The 22,761-nt window shown below is 42.6% G+C and overlaps 1 protein-coding gene across 6 annotated transcripts in view; it reads right to left on the bottom strand.

The window, feature by feature from the left end:
- MED20 (mediator complex subunit 20) overlaps positions 1-22,761 on the bottom strand; it is a 53,010-nt gene that overhangs the window by 20,338 nt on the left and 9,911 nt on the right. For 2 of the 6 annotated variants that reach the window (XM_055571429.1, XM_055571428.1), the window contains exon 5: positions 10,964-11,045. The exons of 3 other annotated variants lie outside the window; for them this stretch is intronic. In XM_055571429.1, coding sequence (XP_055427404.1) covers positions 10,974-11,045 — 72 coding nt within the window. In that variant the 3' untranslated portion in view covers positions 10,964-10,973. Of the gene's footprint in view, positions 1-3,962; positions 4,147-10,963; positions 11,046-22,761 lie in introns of all 6 variants that reach the window. One more of the 6 variants, XR_008711542.1, reaches the window with a different exon arrangement.

The following is a 22,761-nucleotide window of genomic DNA, read 5'->3' as shown; positions in this document are numbered from 1 at the left end:
GAGGTCTCTGGAGAGGCAGAATGCTGGGGAGAAGAAAAGCAGGTAGGATACTTTTTATGCTCTATTCATACTTAGCACTGATAAGTATGAAATTTTAAAAGATTCTTGAAAAGGTTAAAAAGAGTATTTTAAAATCACATCTAAAAATCTAATTTTCCAAATAAGATTTCTGAGTGAAAAAATAATGAAAGAAAAACAGTAATCTTTAAGGCAGAACAAAATCAAAGCCCTTGGAAAACTACATCTTAGCATACAGTGTAGCTTAGTCTGAAAAAAATTAAGAGCAGGAAATAATGTTTTGCTGATAGAAACTTAAGAGGCATAACCACAAAAATCAGCAAAAACAGGACAAGGAGAAATTTTTTTTATCATATTATGGTATTATTGGGAAAAGTTCACGGTTTATGGCTTTGTCAATCACATCACAAATTAAAATTCCTTTTCCACTCAGTCAGGCAGATGCTAAACCAAAGTCAACATAACGATTTGATTGCATCACATCTTGGTCAGAAATGAAAACACTTAAAAACTGTACTGCTTCCTCAGAAAGGAAAGCACAAATACTGGGAACCTGTTTGAACAAGGAAAGAGCATTTTGAATCAGAGTCATTCCTTCTTTTCTGAGACCTGAAACGAATAGAAATAAGATTCACGTGCAAACCTGAAATTGCTGCTTAACTTTCTCTAAGACCCTGAGAAGTGGCATCTCAATTAGGAAATATGCTTTTCTCCATCCACACCACTTTAAAAATTGAAACGTTCATACTTTCTATTGGGCTTCCCACGTGGTGCTAGTGGTTAAGAACTTGCCTTGCCAATGCAGGAGACATGAGACTCAGGTTTGATCCCTGGGTTAGGAAGATCCCCTAGAGGACAGCACAACAACCCACTCCACTATCCTTGCCTCGGTTCAGTTGAGTGTGACCCCATGCACTGCTGCATGCCAGGCTTCCATGTCCATCACCAACTCCTGAGCTTGTTCAAACGCATGTCCATCGGGTCGGTGATCCCATGGACAGAGGAGCCTGGTAGTGCATAGGGTCGAAAAGGGTCAGACACGACTTAAGTAACTAAGCACACATACATATTTTCTATACACTTTCATAGAAAAATGAGAAGTATAATATGGTATTTGTTCTTTTTTTAATATTATCTGCTTATATTCACGGAGAAGGCAATGGCACCCCACTCCAGTACTCTTGCCTGGAGAATCCCATGGACCGAGGAGCCTGGTGGGCTGCAGTCCATGGGGTCGCTAAGAGTCCAACACAACTGAGCGACTTCACTTTCACTTTTCACTTTCATGCATTGGAGAAGGAAATGGCAACCCACTCCAGTGTTCTTGCCTGGAGAATCCCAGGGACGGGAAGCCTGGTTGGCTGCCGTCTATGGGATTGCACAGAGTCGGACACGACTGAAGTGACTTAGCAGCAGCAGCAGCAGCAGCTTATATTCAATGAGCGCTAAGAAGTACTTCTCAACCAAGTGTTGAGCTCTTCAGAGACAGGCAAGTTAGAGGCGATGCGTCATGTGCTCAGTTGTGTCTGACTCAGGGCCTCCCTGGTAGTTCAGCTGGCAAAGAATCTGCCTGCAATGTGGGAGACCTGGGTTCGATCCTGGAGAAGGGCATGGCAACCCATTCCAGTACTCTTGCCTGGAGAATCCCATGGACAGAGGAGCCTGGCGGAGGCTACAGTCCATGGGGTCGCAAAGAGTCGGAGCAACTAAGCACCATGGACTACAGCCTGCCAGGCTCCTTTGTCCAGGGAATTTTCCAGGCAAAGAGATGATGCTTCCTGCTATTAACTCAGCTTTCTGACACCTAGGGAGATTGTAAACAGGGAGAAGCAGCTGGATCTAATTTTTTTTGATAATCATCCACTGATTTCTGACCAAGGGAGATTTTCTTTAACTAACACAATGAAGCACTTTTCCACCAAATCTGTTCTGGCAAAAGCACTTGCTCTCAGTGTTCAGCATACATGAAGACAATGAGAACAGATTAGTAAGATGCTTTAATTGTAGCATACTTTATGGCTTTTCAAGTTGAAAACTTAGAAAAAGGTTCATTTCATCATCTCTTGGAATCAGGAAGAAAAACAATAAGATTCTGCATAAGGATGACACTCTTCCCTTTTTGAAGTTTGAGAAAATATATTAACATCTTGCAAAATACAATGTGTAACCAAAAGTTCCTCCAGCTTAAAAACATTAATAAAATACTATGTTCAATCCTTCATGCTCATTTCACAGAAAGGAAACAGCTAATTAGAATATGAAGAAATGCACAAATTTACTAGTAATTAGAAAATACAAATTAAAATGAGACATTATTAAATGGCAAAAATTATTAATGTGGACAATACCACACGTTGGGGAGGTTGGGAACACAGTGTCTGTGGGGTGTAGAGTGATACAACCATTCAGCAGCCTGACAATATGCATGCCACAACACCACTCCTGAGTCTATATCCCGAAGTTCTCAAATGTGTCCATAATGGACATGGACAAGACTGTTTATTGGTAGCACGGTTTGCGGTAGCCCAGGCATCTATCACTATGGAAATGATGCACACCACCGAACACTATGCTGCAGGGAGGAGCAATTACTAAATGTACAGCCCAACACACACACAGATCTTAAAACGGTGCTAACCAAAAAAGTCAAGACTAGAGTAACATCTACAGCATTTTTACCAGGAGAATTCTCTAGCCAAGTTCTACAGCAGTGTAGCATGATGAACAATTTCAGAATTAAAGATACACAAACAAAAAAACCACTAAGTATTTTATAAAGATGTATATAGAATCAAGGACCTGTATCAAACACATCAGAGAGGGTGTTTGTGGGGAGAGGAACATGGGCATGGAGACGGGAGCTGAACAGAAGGCCTTTATACAGCAATGCTAGGCTGTGCCCAAATCACAGAGTATGAAGTCCAAATTCAGAATAATATTATTCATTCATGTGTCTACTAATTTATTCAATAAAAACTTACTGAACACCTCTTAAGTGTGAAGTGCTGTGCTTAAATATAAACTTTTCTTGTTATTTCTGCTGACTTTTTTAAACCTCAAAAAGATACCTGTTTTAAGATACATTTTAACTGGAAGTGGAAAATAACTTACATTAAAATATACAGTATAAAATGAGAAATCCACCATTCTTAAAAGTTTTATAAATATTTTTCACGAAATAGAAATATACCTTGAAGTTCTTTAAGTGACAAACTTCAGTGAAAAATCAAAATGCAAAAAGAATTTGCTTTACAGCCCTAAAAAACTACACTGTCACATCCTTAGCCCACAGGTAGAACATCTTTTCTCATGGCTCTCAGTGGTGAAACAATTTCTTTTTGGTAGAGAATTTTTTTCTACTTTATTTGTTCTTTGTAATTCCCACTCCCCACCACTCCTCAAAGATACTTCAATTGCTCAGGAATACTTCTCACCAGATTCCTGTTTCCTAAAAGATTTCACAAGAGGACTGCTGGCTGCCAAGGAAGGTGTTGTAGCTAATATGCTCATTACATTGCATGCTAACAAAAACTGATTAACACTTTCAGTGCAAACTGATATTCCTATTCCACATCCCATGGGCATAGAAAATGATGTTTTTCTCCCCAAATTATCTGTTCCCATCTTTTTACAGGCCCCAAATGTTAGGCAGTATACATGATAATACTGGTAAACAAACCCAAGAGCAACTTGTAGGACATCATATATCTAAAGCTCTAGAATTTCAGATTTCAGATTTTGATCTAAGTGTTAGCAGGTGGGAGGACCAAAGGTGAAGAATAGGAATGGTTAGGCCAACCATCAATACTACTGGGAAAAAATCCAAACTACATGTCTGTCAATGGGATTAGCAGAATTATCACCACACAACACATAAATTTATCCAGGCTTGCAAAAGATGAGGTATTTTCATTCAATAATAATAGCCAACATTGAGTACTTACTAGGTGTCAGTCACTGTTTTAAGTATTTTATACAGGACATCCCTGGTGGTTCAGTGGTTAAGAATCCAACTACCAACTCTGGGGACACAGGTTCGATCCCTGGTCTGGGAAGATTCCACATCCTGCGGGGCAGTTAAGCCCGTGTGCCATAGCTACTGAGTCCTCATGTTCTAGAACCCGTGCTCTGCAACAAGAGAAGCCAGTGTAATAAGAAGCATGTACACCACAACTGGAGAGTAGCCCCTGCTCGCTGCAACTAGAGAAAGCCCATGCAGGAACAAAGACCCAGCACAGCCAAAGATAACAATTGATTAATTAGTTAAAATAAATATTTTATATGCAGTATTTACTTCAATCCCGACAACAACTCAATAGGACTAGGTACTATCCTCATCTCCATAGATTGTTTTTCAAATCAAATGCAAGCTCTTTATCACTGTCTTTCAAATCTCCACCAAATGTTCTCAACTTCCACCACATCCCCTCTTCCTGCCATCCAGTCCTCATTTCTTACTTAAAAGCTTGACTGACATACCTCATCCATCTCTTATGAACAGAGCAGTTCTCTGACCAGCCTCTCACTCCTCCCTTACTACCATGGAAATTTCCTTCATGAAAACACTCTTAATTAACCCCTTCTTCACCTGCTTATAAAAAGCAACCACTACAGAAGCACATAGAGGAAAACGTCAATTTGTTGTTGTTTAGTCTCTAAGTCGTGTCTGACTCTTTTGCAACCTCTATGGACTGTCGCCCGCCAGGCTCCTCTGTCCAAGGGATCTCCTAGGCAAGAATACTAAAGTGAGTTGTCATTTCTTTCTCCAGGCAATCTTCCCTACTTGGGGATTAAACCTGCATCTCCTGCACTAGCTGGTGGATTCTTTACCACTGAGCCACCAGGGAAGCACAAAAAGTGAATACCTTCCCTCCCAAACAGCAACACCTCAACAGCACTTCTTAACATCTTACAAAAACATGAATATTCTATATTGTCCTATATCGTGACTTAAAAAAACAAACTTAAAAATGGACATCTTTCTACAACAGCAATAAGAGATTCACTGCATTCCTTAATAGCTTAATGGTATTACATTGTATGGATTCCCTATACATTATTTAGCCAGTCCCTAGCTGATGGACATCACTCTTCTTGCAGGGACAAACAATGCTATAAAGAAAAACTTTATACTCATTTTCCCATGAAAGTGTATAAATATATTTATAGGACAAATTTCTAGAAGTAAAATCTCTAGGTCACAGGATACGCACATTTAAAATTCCAACAGGGCTTCCCTGGTGACTCAATTGGTAAAGAACCCGCCTGCCAGTGCAGGAGACGTAAGAGACGTGGGCTCAGTCCCCGGGTCAGGACGATCCCCTGAAGAAGGAAATGGCAACCCACTCCGGTATTCTTGCCTGGAAAATCCCATGGACAGAGGAGCCTGGAGGTGTACAGTCCACAGGGTTGTAAAGAGTTTGACACGACTAAGAACGCACATTGCAGTGGAGGTACACGTATGGCTGACTCACTTTGCTGCACAGTGGGAACTCAACACTACGTTGTACAGCTGCTGCTGAGTCACTTCAGTCATGTCCCACTCTGTGCGACCCCATAGATGGCAGCCCACCAGGCTCCCCCGTCCCTGGGATTCTCCAGGCAAGAACACTGGAGTAGGTTGCCATTTCCTTCTCCAGTGCGTGAAAGTGAAAAGTAAAAGTGAAGTCGCTCAATCGTGTCTGACCTTCATCGACCCCATGGACTGCAGCCCACCAGGCTCCTCCGTCCATGGGATTCTCCAGGCAAGAGTACTGGAGTGGGGTGCCATTGCCTTTTCCGTGTGAAATACTCCAATTTAAAAAAGTTCAGCAGACGCTGACAAATTTATCTTCAAAGAAACTTATATTCCCATCAAAAGTGAGATTTCCAATTTCCCCACATCCTCATCTACTACTGGCCACATCAACTTGTTTAATCTCTTAATCTAACAGGTTAAAAAAGTAGTAATTGTGTTTTATGTTATATTTATTTAAAGGAATAGAATTAGAATTTATAGCTTAAATAGGTTTTGAACTTGTTAGCTGTAGGCAAAGCTGAATGGCCTATGAAGAAAAAAGAATTCAAGAAGTATATTAACAGTATAACTAGGAACAATGTTAATGTTTAACCATTTTGGGAATAGACAGTGATGCCACCACAAATGAGTTTGATCTCTTCACTGCTGCTGCTGCTGCTAAGTCGCTTCAGTCGTGTCCGACTCTGTGCCACCCCACAGACGGCAGCCCACCAGGCTCCCTCGTCCCTGGGATTCTCTAGGGAAGAACGCTGGAGTGGGTTGCCATTTCCTTCTCCAATGCATGAAAGTGAAAAGTGAAAGTGAAGTCGCTCAGTCGTGTCTGACTCTTAGTGACCCCATGGACTGCAGCCCACCAGGCTCCTCGGTCCATGGCATTTTCCAGGCAAGAGTACTGGAGTGGGGAGCCATTGCCTTCTCCGATCTTTTCACTAAGGCACACTTATTTACCTTTCACTTGAAACATACAGTTATCAGTTCTTCACACTATGCCATATATTGTAGAAATGTTTCTTTTAAAAGAATATATTCAATTCCATAGTCATACATTCATTTTCTTACTTTTAACTCACAATACCCATATGATCAAACCACTTTGGTATTTTATTTTTTCATATGTTGTTTATTAATCTGACCTTTGACCTCTTTTAGATGTGAAAGCACAAAAGTGTAATCAATATCTCGCCATGAACATCTAATATAAATAAGACAATGGATATAGGTGGTTATACTAGAACACAGAAAAAGGACAGTAAAGAAAGTAAATGTTAGCAATGGCCAACCGACCATAGAAACATTCAGAACACTAGCATAGCCCCACATACTCAGTGAATGCTAACATAAACGAGATGTCCTCTGTTCATGAATACTGATTCACTGTCAAAAGCTAGACATCTATGATTATAATGCTATTAGCAATGATGGCTGAACTGAGCTACTCACACATTTTCTTACCTGATTTTCTTTGTGGTTACCTCCAGGTAACAATTTTTGTCAGGGAGACTCTAATTAGCTCTAACAGGGATTGTGACCTTATTATCCTGATAAATGAGGATTCCTGACTGCAAAAATAAGTACCACAAATTATCAAGCATTCTAGAAAGGTTCTGGCTCAAAACCGATACATCAGTAAACCCCTCTCTACCCTTCCTTTAATTCTCAATTTAAATTTCTATTCCTCACAGAACAAATTGATCCTTAAGACTTTTATTTCAAAGTCAAAAGCTCCTGCTGCATTACCATGCTCACATCACACGGCCTATGGGAGTGAACACAGGACAGACACTACTCATTGATGTCAGAGTCCCATGTCAGAGACTGAAAGAGAGAGCATGGGGCCAGGAGAGAGCGGAACACCAATGTGACAGAGTGCTAAAGCCAAGCTCTAAATGGTCTTCTGCTCACTAGCGGCTGCACTTTGAAAATGCTGACGGAAAGGTAGGACCTGTCTGTGCTTTGCAGAGAATCGAGTGTCATGTAAAAGCATGCTGTCCTCCCACCCCTCACACAAGTTGCCCGGCAAGAGAGGCACTGCTGGCTCCTGAGACAATGACAAGGAGCTCTGTATTCTGTCCAAGGGAGGGAGCAGTGAGGGCCAGCTTCCTGGGCTCTCAACTATGCCAGACTGCCCTGCTAACCCCCCCAAATCCTACAGTGTGGGGGTGGGGTGGGGTGGGGGCGAGGCTGGGAGACAGAATAGAAAACAATCCAAAGTTGAAGCAAGGGCAGTAGCTGTGGACTCTAAGTCACAACGTTTCTATCTGAATGGGGGAGGGGCAGGGGCAGCATGGCAGGGGACGGGCAGATACAAAAAGCCTGTATGTTTATAAAAACACAACACAGAAATAAATTTTATCCGTGATCCTTCTGATGTGCTAACCAACATCTGCCCCCCATCATTTGCCAGCCCGGGCTGCATGGAAGGCGCAGAATAGCAGGCATTTTCACACGCTGAAAATGCAAGGCTGAAAGAGATGTTACTAGAGTGTAAATTACTAATTAGCTCAATAGGAGACAAAGAGAGAAAATACCTGTCACAGAATGCTGTTTACAACTTGACACATAATAAAAACAACCCTGGAAATTTCAGAAGAGTGTCTTACTTTTCAGACTTCTATTAACATGTAAATGGCAAAGGAACAGTAGTATAGTCTTTAAAACTGCCCATGACTCAGAAACAATAACACATGACTGGAAAGAAAGCTTTTCCAATAATTTGTAATTTTCTCATCCTTGTAAAAGCAAAGTGTTTTTCATTATTATCACCAGCTTTAATAAGAGCTATATTTTATAGCTTTGATGATCACTTAATGGGGGTGGGGGGTGGGGGCTGGCTACAAGTGCTATATTTCATCTTGGTTAGAATTCAGTTCATAATCCTTTCAGCTGAAATCAGACAGGCCTCATTCTGTAGGTCACGCCTTTATCAAATGGACAGGCTACCATTTTCATAAAGACGAAGGATGAGCTGGACAGTGGCAATGGGAAATCCCTTCATATCACAACAATTGAAAAGACTCCCCAGATTTAGGTTTATTTGGGGGCAGGTAGTAAAATTTTAAGATATTTATATTCATCTCCTCACCATAAGGCAAACCTACTTGTATTAATTGCAAGCAATGTTTCTCAGGCAGTCTATTTTACACTTAGATCTTTTCCAGTTTCTCGAAGCAACAGAAGGGTCTTTAGGTAAAATATGTATTTCACTTAAATACGTCTCAGTCAAGGTGTTGGACGGTGCTGTGGCTCCTGTTTTTACGCAGTAATCACCCACACATCATCCAGAGCTGGCATATGCTGAGGACCACTTTATGTGAGCATACCGTCCAATGTACTAAGGAGGCCCCTACAAAAGGGCAGACCAGGACAGCTTTTGCTGATGAGGAATGTTTTTCAAAATAGCATGAGGACAACAAACCATGAAACCGCAAAATCCACTCAAAGTCCAATCTTGAGATTCTTTTGCTTCACATGCTGAACAGAAATCAAACACATACCAACTTGCTGATATACTGAAACCATTCTTCCCTTTTCTTTTTAAGATTAAGGCCTTCATATCCATTTTTCTTTCAAACTTACTTCTTTAAAAATACACAGGTGAGGATATGTATGGCTGAGTCCCTTCGCTGTTCACCTGAAACTATCACAACATTGTTTGTTAATCGGCTATACCCCAATGTAAAATAAAAAACTGCACAAGTGAGAGAAAATGATAAAATGGGGCAAAATAAAACAATTCCTGGATTTGCAGAAAGGTATATAGAAACTCCTTGTATCATTTTTGCAACTTTTCTATAAAATCTGAAAACTGTAAAAAAATCCAAAGTCACACACAAAAATATTGAGTAAAATCCCCACAGAGAAGCTTTCTCCTAATGTTGTTTTGCGTTTCAAACAATTCACATACTTAACTCATGCTGGGTACTTAGAAAACACTAATGATGAAAAATTATTACTTATTTTTTAAAATGTCAATCGTAAGAAACCACTTTGGTGAGGGATACTGATAATAGGGGGAGGTTATGCAGGTGTAGGGGCAGGGAAATCTCTGTACTTTCCCTTCAATTTTACTGTGAACCTAAAACTGTTCTAAACAAACAAACAAACAAAAGAGTGGATCAATTATTTAAGCAAGTTAAAGCATGCACTAAAGTAGGAAATGGCAACCCACTCCAGTATGCCTGCTTAGAAAATCCCACGGACAGAGGAGCCTGGTGGGCTACAGCCCATGGGGTCGCAGAGTCGGACACAACTTAGTGACTAAACAGCAACAGAAAGCATGAGTAAATGTATTCAGCATGTTGCTTGCAGGGGCACATACAAAGAGAATACAGGGGGGAAAGTCAGCAAGAATCTGAACAGAGTTTGTTTATGGATAGATATCCACACTGAAACCTGAATTCCATTTTTTCCTCGGTGGGCAAACAATCTCTCATCTAGAAACCTGTGTGGACTTGTTATATACCACAGAGGTCTGTAGAGGAGAGACTGTTGCCCACTGAGGAAAAGCCAAGGGCCTCTTTCTCACTAAAACAGTTGACAACAATCAATCTGAAATACAATTAGGCATCTTATTGATTTGGATTTGTTTTGTTTTAAAAATACAATTTTGTGAGGAAAAATATACAACAACGTAAGAACCCTGATGCAATCTTTGCATCAAACACAGCCCTTATAGTGTCTGTCCCAAGTTCCCCATCTAGGAAGGACTGAGAAATGATTAATAACAGAATCATAGGGCTAATTTAAGGACTGGCAAATAAGACTGGTTAGGGATAAAATAATCTGAAGAGCATGGTGATGGATCACTTTACAACAGTCAAGCAGAGGTAATACTAAAGCAGACTGCCCATAAAACGCCAAGGTTCAAACCCTATCCCCACCTCACCCTACCTTACAAAACTAAAAGATTAAATCCATCCTTTAGTTATTACCTGATTTAAAAAAAAAAAACCCGTATAATCTGTACTACAAGATTATCAACTATCAAACAAGTAGCTGTAGAAATGTCTGAATATAACCTTGGGCAAGTCATTTAATCTCAAGGACCTTGTATTTCATCACATGTAAAGTGGGAACAGTAGGATGCCACCCTCATAGGACTACTGGAAGGAGTAAATGAGTTACAGTCTGCAGAGAGCTTACAACAGTGTCTGACACAAAAGCACTATACATGGGGAGCTATTGAGTTTACGAAGAAATAAGGTCATCTTGATTTTCGAGTATAAATATCTGCTTACTGTAGTATCAAGAATGGGGCAAGAGAGAACAAGCACAAATACTGTATTTTTGTTCTGCATTTCTTCTGTATTCTGGATAGAATACAGACTGTCCTGTTAGAGAAAATAATTACATGCTGGAAAATATTACCTACAAAGGTTGCCACATTACCTCTGAAGATTTACACAAAGAGGATAAATTTTTATCTACCTGGGATGATTTAAGTGGGATATTGACTGAAGTTGCAGGATAAACTAGAGGTCCTTTCAAGGTCTCTTCCCATCCAAAGAATCTACGATTAACCAGAAAAACATTTAATTATATACAACCTACTGGTTGAACAAATAAACTTAAAAGTTTTCGGCTTAGCAAATAAGATTGTAGCCAAAATAAACTGAGTAGAATTCTGCTTGATGAAAAAATGGAAATAAAACTTAAATTTATCACTGAATTCCTTACTGACAAATAGTATTATATGTACTAAAAGAGAAATATCAACTGAGAAATAACCATTTACAGTGAGAAGTAGAGATTTAACACACTACAGCAGCATACAGAAACAACAGCTAAGGCCCAAATGGACTTTCCTTAGTTTATATTTTCTTCTTCTTCACTACCAAGTCTAAAGTAATTTATATTAAGATATCAAGTACAAAACAATCATAATATAAAAACGGCAATACCACACACAGACTACAACCTACTAGCACTGCCAAGCACACCTCGAAAGGACGGGAACACACACACACGCTTCATAGAAACACACCTCGAAAGGACGGGAACACACACACACGCTTCATAGAAACACACCTCGAAAGGACGGGAACACACACACACGCTTCATAGAAACACACCTCGAAAGGACGGGAACACACACACACACGCTTCATAGAAACACATCTCGAAAGGACGGGAACACACACACACGCTTCATAGAAACACATCTCGAAAGGACGGGAACACACACACACGCTTCATAGAAACAGGTGCCTCTTGCCAAAGTTACTCTTCAGTTTGAAAGTTAACATTTCAGACTCACCCTCTTGAAACTTAGCTGGAAGAATAGTAATTTTAAAAAATCCTGTCAAACTGCTAAACCAATCTAGTTGCCTTGAACACCTGCTCCACAGAATCTGGAATCCATGAACAGAGCAGCTGAACCCAGAAACTTAATTTAATATTCTAAATTACTCACCTACATTAATGGCCAATGTTTCTGATGTCCACTAATCAAAATCTAATCTTTGCTAACTATCACAGATGCCATTAAGGTGATCTTTGCTACTTATACAAATACCCAGAAAACAGTGGCAATCCAAAATTTACACAACTTTGAAGAAAAAGCATCTTTGTGTTTCTGAACCAATGAAATAACCTGATATAAGAGTCTCAAGAATAGTTTGTGGTTTTTTCTTAAGTAAATTATATGCTATCCTTTGGTACTATCAAATGCAAAGTAATAATCGTTCATATTCTTAGCTAAATGTAAAAGCTTCAGGATTAAAAATCATCAAAACAAAATACTTGGTTAGGAATAACCTAAATTTTGTCCCAAATTTATCTTCCTTTAAATTCCCCAGAGTGTCTTAAATATCAAAAACTTATTCTAGAAAAATATTAATTTTTTTATTCACAACTACAAAACAGGAGAGGCAGTGGAGCTGTCCAAGGCTCCAGCATGCATTATCTTACAGGTTATGATAAAATTACTCATAAACCCATTATTTAACTGAAAGATAAATCCCACTGTAAAAGCCTCTACTATTCTAAATCTCCCTTTCTTTATTCCATTTTTGTCAAATGGGTGAGTTCTCTTCTACAGTATGAAAAGTCACACACAAAGCTAAAGGCAGCTAAAACCCTCAGCACCCTGATTTAAATCTCTTCTCCTGCACACCTCCCTGGTTGGCTATTTGCCTTTCTCTGAAATGATTTCAATATTCTCCAGCCATCAAAAACAAGTAGGCAGAAATCTGGTTGATTAAACAAAACAAAAAGATTTTCATCTTTATCTCAACAACAGGGTGCTCGCCACTGAAAATAAAAATGCTGTTGAGAAAGCACTGCCTAGCGCTTGTCAGGTATCACACTGCCACAGCACAACACTGTCACACCATACAGGCACAACCACACTGGAAATACAACCCAGTTTCCTATGATCACAGCACCAGTAAAAGGCAGAGCTTCTCAGCACCCAGTTGACACTTTATCCTTCATACGAGAACAAAATCAAAATGGGTCTCATCTTTTCAAAGTGGACATGAAAAGTCGATTTAAAAAACCATGAAAGGTGGAAGCAGATTCAAGATTCCTTGAAGAGAGAAAGGTTTCTGGAATTTCCTACTTTCATGGACAAAAGGACTCACACTTTGAATACACTAACAGTTCTCTTCTCAACAAAGAATTCCTTTCCTGCATCCCCCATCTCCACTGTTACTTTTTAGTTTTTGCCCCTATCTCTAGGTCTCTTTTCACTCACCATGGCTCCTCCTCTTCTGCACCAAAGGCTCCCTACTCTTGATCCTTCATTACAGCGTCTGTGCCCTGACCCATGCAGACCTTCTGGAGCATCTCCCCCAACTGCACACTTGATCCCCACCCCTGTGCAGTCTCCCCCAGCTTGAAATCCATCAGGCTTCCCCAAGCTTCCCTTAACCCTGTTCTCTTCCCTCACTCCCCATCTCATCCTTTAAATCCTGGGGTCCATCTCTTCCTTGCTCCTCTCACCCTTTGCTTTCAGCCTTGTCTCTTTACCTCAGTCTGGACCTTGGATCTGGCTGAACCTCGGCGATTAACACAATTCCCCAGTTACCCTGTCCCAGACCGCCATCACTTCTCACACCCTCACTCCCTTCTTTTAGCTCTTCTGGCCCCCGAATTGTCCTACAAACGCCCCATCTCTCATGTCCATTGCTTTTCACCCTTCCAAATCGGCCGCACTTATTCCTAACTCCACCTGGTTACTAGTCCAGTGTTTAATTCCCTTCTTCCTCACTTTCAAGAATTCACACCCACTGCCCATCCACTAACCCATATCTTTCTCAGCCCATCCACTAACCCATATCTTTCTCAGAACCTCGCAGTTTCCACCCATCGCCGGTCCTAGTCGTTCAGCTCATCTCGCTCTGCACTAGTTCACACCCTTGTCACGTCTGGCTCTTAATCACTCTCTCTCCTCTACTCCCAACTACTCCCCCAGCTCTGCCCCTCCTTGCCTTCCACTTCCAACTCTTACCCCTGGAACCCTCGCCCCACTACCATCCCCTACCAAGCTTTCCCCTCCAGAGCCCAGCTCTCACACCTAACCCGGGGAGCTCTCTTCCCGGGCTCGGTCCTCCTAACCTCATTCCCTGCCCGGATTCCTTATCACCCAGCCTGGGCTTTGCCTCCTTCTCACCTCCTTGGCTGGCTTTTCCTCACTCCTTCTCTCCCTGCCTTCTACCCCTTTCTCCCCTTAATCCTCTTCATCTCATTCTCAGATCCGTTCCCCCGAAACGCCCCCAAGCCTGCCTTCCCTTCTCCCCTCCAGGCTTTTACCCCAAACGCAGCGGTCGCCCACCCCGCCAAAATAAAGGGCCGGCGCGCCAGGACAGCCGGCTCTCGCCTCCCGCGGGCCCCCGCCCCGGGCGCCCCCAGCCCGCCGGCGCCGCGGTCCCGCCCCCTGCCGCCACTCCTCCCGCCCGCTAGCCGCGCGCCGCCTTTGTCGCCCCTCACCCGGTGTGTGAGGATTTTGCTTCTTTAAAGGGGAGGGCCAGCGTGCCGGAGACTCCTGTCCCCGCCTCCGAGTCTCCGAATGGGATCCCTGGCCGTCGCGTCCTCCCCGGTTCCCGTCCCCCCACCCCCTGGAGCTACCCCCTTTGCGGCCGCCCCACCTCCTCCGCCCCCTCCCCCGACCCCCCTCTATTTACCGCCATCATCAGCACGCGCGAGCTGTCACCAGGGCGCGAGACAACCGAACGCGGCCCCGCCCCCTTCCCGCCCATTGGCCCACCCGCCGGAGCCCCGCCCCCGGGCCCCGCATTGCGCCAACGGCGCAGCCCAGGGCCCCGACCCGGCACAGACACCCTCTCCGGGGGTTCGCGCGGCGGCCGCCAAGTTTAGGGTTAGCCACCGACGCGCGGCCAACTTGAGCCTGGCGTAAGGGGCGGTGGCGTAGAGGGGCGTCGTGAATCGCGGGTCGAAGTTTGGTTGAAGCACAGGAGGGTAAATAAGGTTTCCAGACAAAGAGACTCTTAAAGGTACAGAGTCTTACGGCCGTCCCTCCTCCTTAAAGGACTAGAGACTCACAAGAGCCCATCTCCGCCCCCTTCTCCGCAGCCCTTCAGCCTGCGGAACTGTAAAGGAATCTTGCGGTAGTTCGCCGCACTCCTTTTGAATGGATTGTCTTTAACATCTCTTCCCACTGCCAAGCGGGAAAGCCTTCCTCATTATACCGTCTAGGTTTTTGCTTTGTTCTGTTAAAAATAAGACTATCAGTTTTTTCACGGTGTCCGAAAGATCCTGAGTCAGCTTTTGAAGAAGTTACTATTGGTTCCCAGGCGATTGAGCATGTGTCTGACTTTTGCCACTGATGACCCAGTCGGGATTCCGCCTTTTTATGGAAATTCCCCTAAGGAAGTGGTTCGCTCCTGCTGTAAACTGAAGAAGTTCAGCAGAAGGTGGGGGTGGAGACCTCAGGGAAACAGAACTGCAGCTATTTACAAATCTTCTCAGCCTCAGAAAAAGTTTCCTTCCCGAGTAGCCTCTTGGGTGCATTGTCCTGACATAGTTTGGGCGGGGGGAGGGGGGGAGTGCCTCCAAATAAGACCAATACTGTTACCTCACCCAACTGCAAGGCTGAAACAGGTAAAGGCTTACGTTTACATACAAGCGCAAGGAAAAGAAACATTCCTTACTATCTACACTGGCTCAAAGCTACACACTTGTAAATATGAAATAGAGAAGCAACAGAAGCCAAAGAACAACAAACAAATTAAGGGGGAAGGGCATGTGCATGTGTAAGCATGAATCTACAATGCCTGGAGTCAACTCTGAAATTTCCAAAGGTAACTAACTTAAACACTTTAAAAACTTCTGATGAAGTGATAAAACCTAGTGATTGAGTAATTGATTTGATGAGGATTTGCCATGTGGTTCAAGAGCTCAGTGTTCCTGTTCAGTGTGTGACCCTTGGCCACCCCATGGACTAGCCCTCCATGGCATTTTTCAGGCAAGAATACTGGAATGGGTTGCCATTTCCTCCTCCAGGGGATCTTCTTCACCCAGGGATCAAACCTCCATCTCCTGCACCTAGTCACCTGGGAAGCCCGCAAGTTAAGACCTAAAATTTAGCACTCCCTTTGCTAACACCTTTAACATAATTTTAAGGAATTCGTTATCTTACATTTTAACTCCTCGATTATCTATTTTCTCCTCCTGCTCCCCAAACCCTCAAGAAAATTTCTGGAGAAAAAAGATCGTATTTTATTCAATGTTCCTGACACATTTATAGGTGCTTTTTTGAGTGAAGGATTTTGGAGTCACTTAAAACTTCTGAAGGAAGGGGTGGCTTGCAAAAAAGCAATTCTCAGTACTTTAAGTATTAGACCAGTGGTTCTCAAAGCGTGGCCTGTGGAGCCCTGGTGACCCAAAGACTTTCAGGAGGATCCCTGAAATCAAAACTGTTTTCATAGTAGTAAGATACTACTTGCCTTTGTCACTGTGATGACATTGGTGCTAATGATACAAAAGTAACAATGGGCAAAATTGCTGCTTCCATAACACAAATCGAGGAAATGGCACTAAATTGTACTAACAGTCAACACAGTCTTCACTGCCATCCAGTCACAGGAAAAAAAATTATACCTGTGTCACTTTAAGGAAGTGTTTGATGAAACACTAAAATAAAAACTTTGTTTTAGGTAAGAACATATTTTTCCAATAATATTGTTCTATGTGATTAAGTAGAGAGAGTCATAAAGCACTTTAGTGCCTTATAAAGTTTCTCTTGAGGAAAACCACTTGTTCAATTTCTCTGAATTTTGAGCTGAATTAGCAATTCATGCAATACCATTTTCACTTGGAAGAACAGCTAACAGTCATTCAGCCTTGGGTATCTGACAGATATTTCCTCAGAAATAAACAAATTGAGCCTGACAGCATTTGTTAGTAATGATCAAACTCAAGCTCTTAAGCAAAACTTAGGATTTTTGAAAATATATCCACCACTCTGAGCGTAATAGCTTCCCAAGACTTTTCTGTTGAGATTGATGGTGATATTAACAAATATGATTTTTTGATATTGTATAATGAAATGTGTCAACATTTAAAAGATCTGCAGTATTTTCCAAATGACCAATGCATGCTACAAAATGGGGTATGGTTAAAAGAGCCCTTCACAGTGCAAAATAAACTAATCAATGTTAATATAACAGAGTACAGAAAGCTCACTGATAGAATTTGAGATTCCACATTGCAACTAACCTTTAGCAGAGTTGTAGTGGAGTATCAAAGAACATCCCCAATTATTGGAAGACAGTATCACTGTGGTGGTGGTGGTTTAGTCGCTCAGTCATGTCTGACTCTTTGCGACCCCATGGACTGTAGCCCTCCAGGTCCGTCTGTCCATGGGATTTCTCAGGCAAAAATACTGGAGCAGGTTGCCATTTCCTTCTCCAGGGAATCTTCCTGACCCACGGTTTGAACCTGCAGCTCCTGCGTCTCCCGCTTGGCAGGTGGACTCTCTACCCCTAAGCCACCTGGGAAGCCCCAGAATGTGTGAGGTTGGATTTCTTCACATTCTTCAACTGAATAACAAATTTCAACAGACTGACTAAAAAAGCAGACACTAGGATCCATTGTCTTCGACTATGCCAGACATTCAAGAGATTTGCAAAAATATAAAACAATGCCATTCTTCTAAATTTTTTTGGAAAAAAGTTACTTTTCATTAAAATATTTTATGTTAACATGTGATGGGTTTATTATTACCTTTAAATGAATTAATACTTTTTCATTATAAATAAGTTTTAATTAGTCATTTAATCATTTTTTCATTATAAATAAGTTTTAATTAAATATCAATTATACAACCCACACTAAGGCTCTTTGGGGTACTCAGTTAATTTTTAAGAGCATCAAGGAATCCTGATACCAACAAGTTTGAGAATTGTGCATAAATGGAAGCAGAAAGAATAAAAAGGCTATTTAATTTTAGATAATTAAAATAGGAAAAGCTTATGTAGGATAGCTAACAAAAAGGTTTTATTATAGCTTCAGAGTTAACAGCTTAGGTGGTTCATCAATGAGGAATGGAAAACACAATCAGGAACACTGAACTCAGCCACCATTGGCTGCAAGTAAAGCCACACATACATCCGTATCAAAAACAGTTCAGCAGCAGGCACAACTAAGACTTGGGAACTGAGGAGAAAAGGGATGGATGTATTGCATAAAGAAGATACAGTAATTTGTACCCCCCGCCTTTTTTTTGTTGTTGTTAGTTCAGCTTCTTTTCCTTTAGGCTATAGGAGAACAAGTAAACATCTCAACCCTATGAGTGACTATTACAGTCCCTACAACTACGCTCACTGGTCTGGTCACAAAAATACACCTGCACGATAGACACTTTCTCTGGACCCTCTCCCCACATTGCTCGCTCTCTACTACAACTATTTCCTGTGCACTGGAGCAGAATTTTAATCTGCTACCAAATAGTAATGACCCCCTAGCTTCCCATCTTCAACATCCTAACCATACACAGTACCTTTGGTGCCATTAAAAAGATGCAAGAGCAGAGGCAGCATCACTTGCCTACAAGGCACTCTCATACCTCTTCTCCCTTGAGCCTCTCAACAAGCCTATGAAACACAAAGGGCATCATCACTCCCACTACACAGATGAGACCCAGAAAGGCCAACGTGACTGAAGCTACCTGGCAGGGTAGGGACAGTACTGTGGCAAGCACGCAGCCGTCTGTCTCCTAAAGCCGTGCTCTCTTCCCTTTAGGAGGCTGCCTCGGAACATCTGTCCTGTCACCTCCACATCCCTAGCCGTGCCTTTCCCACATGACACAAGATGTTCAATGCTGAATTCTGCCTTTGTACAATCTAGAATATACAAACACGGGCCCTAAATTCTTTTTTAAAGCCTCCAAAGAAAACTCAGTCTGTGCCATCTGACGCAGCAGGGCTGTATTGGTAAATAAAACAGAGACCACAAGAGAATTAGGGATCTTTGCCCTCAGAGTTCCAAGAATCTTTTCAACTCACTAATTTCATTTCAGAGGCGACGAACTATTTCTTGCCTCATCGATCACACCATCCTGAAAAATGAAAATACGTTCATGAAGCCAGATGCCATTACAACAGGGTAATCTTCAGACCCCATGGGCTGAGTCACATGAAGAGTAACTCCTGGGCCACAAAGTGGGCTATAAAGATGCTCCTACATAATTCCTCCTACTCATTTCTAAGAGGTTGTGTGTACATAGGGAAAAGAGGAGAAGCAGGAACCTATAAGAGAGAAAAGAGCAGGGACACAGTGCAGCTTCCCAGAACCTGAATGAAAGGCCGGAAGAACTATAAAAAATGAAGGAGGGAAAACCGTGGAGGGGATGGACCCGAGATGAAGGTACGAAAGGCAGGGGAAGGTCTCGCGTGTGGTAAGTCACCTGGATGTATCTCACATCTGCTTTATCTTCGCCTTCCTGTTCTTTCCTTTCAGGATGCTCTCCCTTCAGAGATTCTTTTTTTTTGGATCACAAATCTTTGAGATACTTTAATGAACCCTATAAATCCTATTCCCAGAGAACTGCAATTCTCCACAAAGCTGTGTCCACTTTCGAGGCATCTTAGGCTTCCTGAGGCTCCCTCAGGGGTTGAGAACCTGCAGTAGAGTTAGAACCATAGTCCGATCATACTCCAGCACCAACTAATGATCAATTCCCTCATTAAGCACCAGACGGTGTCCACAATCTGGGAGGGAAGGAACGGGTAGGTTTTGATTTTTGTCTCAGAGGTAGTGACAAAAGTGAAATAAACAGGGAAGAGACTTGACCTAGATGAGGTCAAGTCAAGCCTTCATGATCGCTGGAGGGATGGTGTAAAGTTATGGGTACTGAATGACAGTCAAACTGTGTGACCTCAAGGGTCCCTTGTAACCCAAGAGACTGATTTTGGAATGCTCCACACAATGGCAGAAACGCACCTTGGGGGGAGTTTTAAGTCTTAACTTTTGATACCTAGAGGACACACTTAAGTGGGAATTTCTAACCACTCCCCTCACCTTTGGAGGCACAGGCGACCCACTCCAGTACTCTTGCCTGGAATATCCCATGGACAGAGGAGCCTGGTAGGCTGCAGTCCATGGGGTCACTGAGAGTCGGACACGACTAAGCGACTTCACTTTCACGCGTTGGAGAAGGAAATGGCAACCCACTCCAGTACTCCTGCCTGGAAAATCCCATGGATGGAGGAGCCTGATGGGCTGCCGTCTATGGGGTCAGACACGACTGACGCAACTTAGCAGCAGTAGCTGCCCCTCACCTTCTAGGATTTGGGAAGAAAATTTCTCACTACCCCTCTCATCCTGAAGCCTCAGGAATGAACACTGGATACAGTGGGCTGGGACAGACCTGGCGGTAGGGAGGAGTGATCAATCCCTGGGTATTCCTTCAGTGACGCAGTGACACTCAAACACAGCGGGGGGGACATGGGATGACTTGGTCCTTCAAGACCAAAGAAAAGCAAGTAAGCAGGAAGCAGCACGGCAACAGGGGGGACAGAGAGTCAGAAGAGCACAGGAGAGACGGGGGCGAACACAGCACAGGAGCACAGGGCAGGAACTATCAAGGGATACAAGCAGTGGACGACACACAGGAGAACACAGCATTTCCCCAAATTCTAGCATCCACCTTCCTCCTCCTGATTCTGCCTCTTGTAGGCATCACCTGTAGTATAACTTACTAGTTCCCTTTAAGAAGACTCTTTCTAAAAAACTTATTTATCCTCATCATATAAGGCAAAAGTGCCAGTTATATTTCTAATATATATTAGAATAAGGCATAAGTATTAAAATAAAAATCCCACAGTCCACTTAAAATCACCAGGCCCCACAGAGGTCCAGGTGCCAGTCTTTGACACATGCTGGGAGCCATCAGTCCTGAGTCTGAAGTTTGGTCCTGACTCCAGCCTCACCTCTCAGCATGATCCCCCCATCTTATAGTGAAGGAGAACCAGGTAAATCTTAATGCTGCCCTGCATGGCTCCAACAGGTCAGCGGATTTCTCTGTGACTGGCAAAGGTACCCACCAAGGTGACATGTTAGCAGGATCCTAGAAACGTCCTGGTTTCTGCTCTTTTGGGGTTAGATACAGATGGTGACGGGGTAAGGCATCTGGGAAAAAAGCAGGGAGGGACAAGAAGGCAGTCTGGTGTAGGAGGAATGTCAGACTTGAACCCAAAATACTGCACGCCCACTTCCTAGCTGAATGTAAGTTTTTTTTAATTTTAAAATGAGGCTAACCATGCCCCCTTTCCCTTATTCAAAAGCTTCTCAACTTTCACTCAACCTCATCTCTCAAAAATTATATGCCAACAATACTAAACTAACTCTTGAAAGTCCCATTCAGATGTACATACAGAAGGTGGATGACATTTGGCCTTTCTCACTAGTTATCAGTTCAGTTTTGGCAACTTTGCTGGTGGAGTCAAATTAAGAAATGTATTGCATTACTTGCCTTTTTTTTTTTAGTAATAAGCTTTCTTTAAGTGACACAAAGGACAAAGATGGACAAAAGTACGTGAGGTGGCAACTCTTATAGATTGATCTGGCATTCACTGGACTTAAATCTGGTCAAATGTATGCTCAAAATAAGGGAAAAGAACAAAAGCAAAGACTTTCTGGAAATTTATGAGCCAAGACTGTATCTAAAAGACACAGTTAGGGAGTTAGTAATAGGAATCCCTCCTTATAATGCATAAATCTAGAGTCATATTTACCACGTTCGATTTCTGTTTATTTTCAGGAACACATTATGCTCAAAATGCTATCTCATCTCATAGAAGATTTAAAGCAGTCTACAGCAAAATACAAACAGGTAAGTCTGGATAAAGCCAAAATAAATCAGAAGACCAAAAACATTAAAAAAAATCTATGTATTTTATTATATATAAATTAATATCTAAAACACATCTCCATTTTAAAATGTTAAAAAAAACCCCAAAAAACGAAGAAACAAACGAAGCCAGGGGAAGGTGAGAACAAAAAACACGGATGACAGATTCTATAGTCAGGAAGTCAAACTGAGCTTCCTACAGCCAAAGTTAAAAGGGAAACGTGACCACTAGCTGATTCTTGTCACAGAGGCTTAGATCTGAGCACTGAGATCTGAAAACGGTTTCTCTTTCTGGGTTTTCTATGAGAGACAGATCCTAGGACAACCCACAGTACATACATGAACTCGCTTTCTAAGACCAACTCTGACTGTGACCTCAGGGTTAGCTGGACTGAGCATCTCTGCAGCAGGAGGGCGGTGGGCAGGCGATGGAGGTCAAATGAGCAGCTTGGAGGTGCCCATGAGACAAGGAGTAAGAGCTCAGGACACCATGAAGCGCAGCGTGAGCCTCAGGTCAACTGTTTAACCCCGAGCTCTGGGCACACGAGAACTGGAGAGCTCTTGATGCTGAGACTGACTCCAGGGGTGCAGAAGTGACGTCCCCATGTGAATAATCCAGCTAAAGTGGCTCTGACATCAGCCCCATCTCAGTCCAACTCAGAAACAAATGGCTTACTTACAGGGGTGCTCTTTGCAAAATAGCAAGAACAGTCTTGGGCACGTCCATTGAGCTCCCTGGAGCAGAGGCTACTAACTGGGCCCCCACATCCATTTTCTCCTTCACCTTTCAGTCACAGAACCCCCGGCATTTTAACTGGGCACATGACCACCCAAATAAGAGGCTCTCTGTCCCATAGCTCCTCTCAGCCAGGGGTAGCCAGAGTGACTGGAGCAACTCCAGGTCATGGCCTTT

The sequence above is a fragment of the Bubalus kerabau genome, chromosome 3 (genome assembly GCF_029407905.1).
Source record: "Bubalus kerabau isolate K-KA32 ecotype Philippines breed swamp buffalo chromosome 3, PCC_UOA_SB_1v2, whole genome shotgun sequence".
NCBI lineage: Eukaryota > Metazoa > Chordata > Mammalia > Artiodactyla > Bovidae > Bubalus > Bubalus kerabau.
Note: the sequence above shows the minus strand (reverse complement) of the source record. Positions and strands in the feature narration are given on the sequence as shown.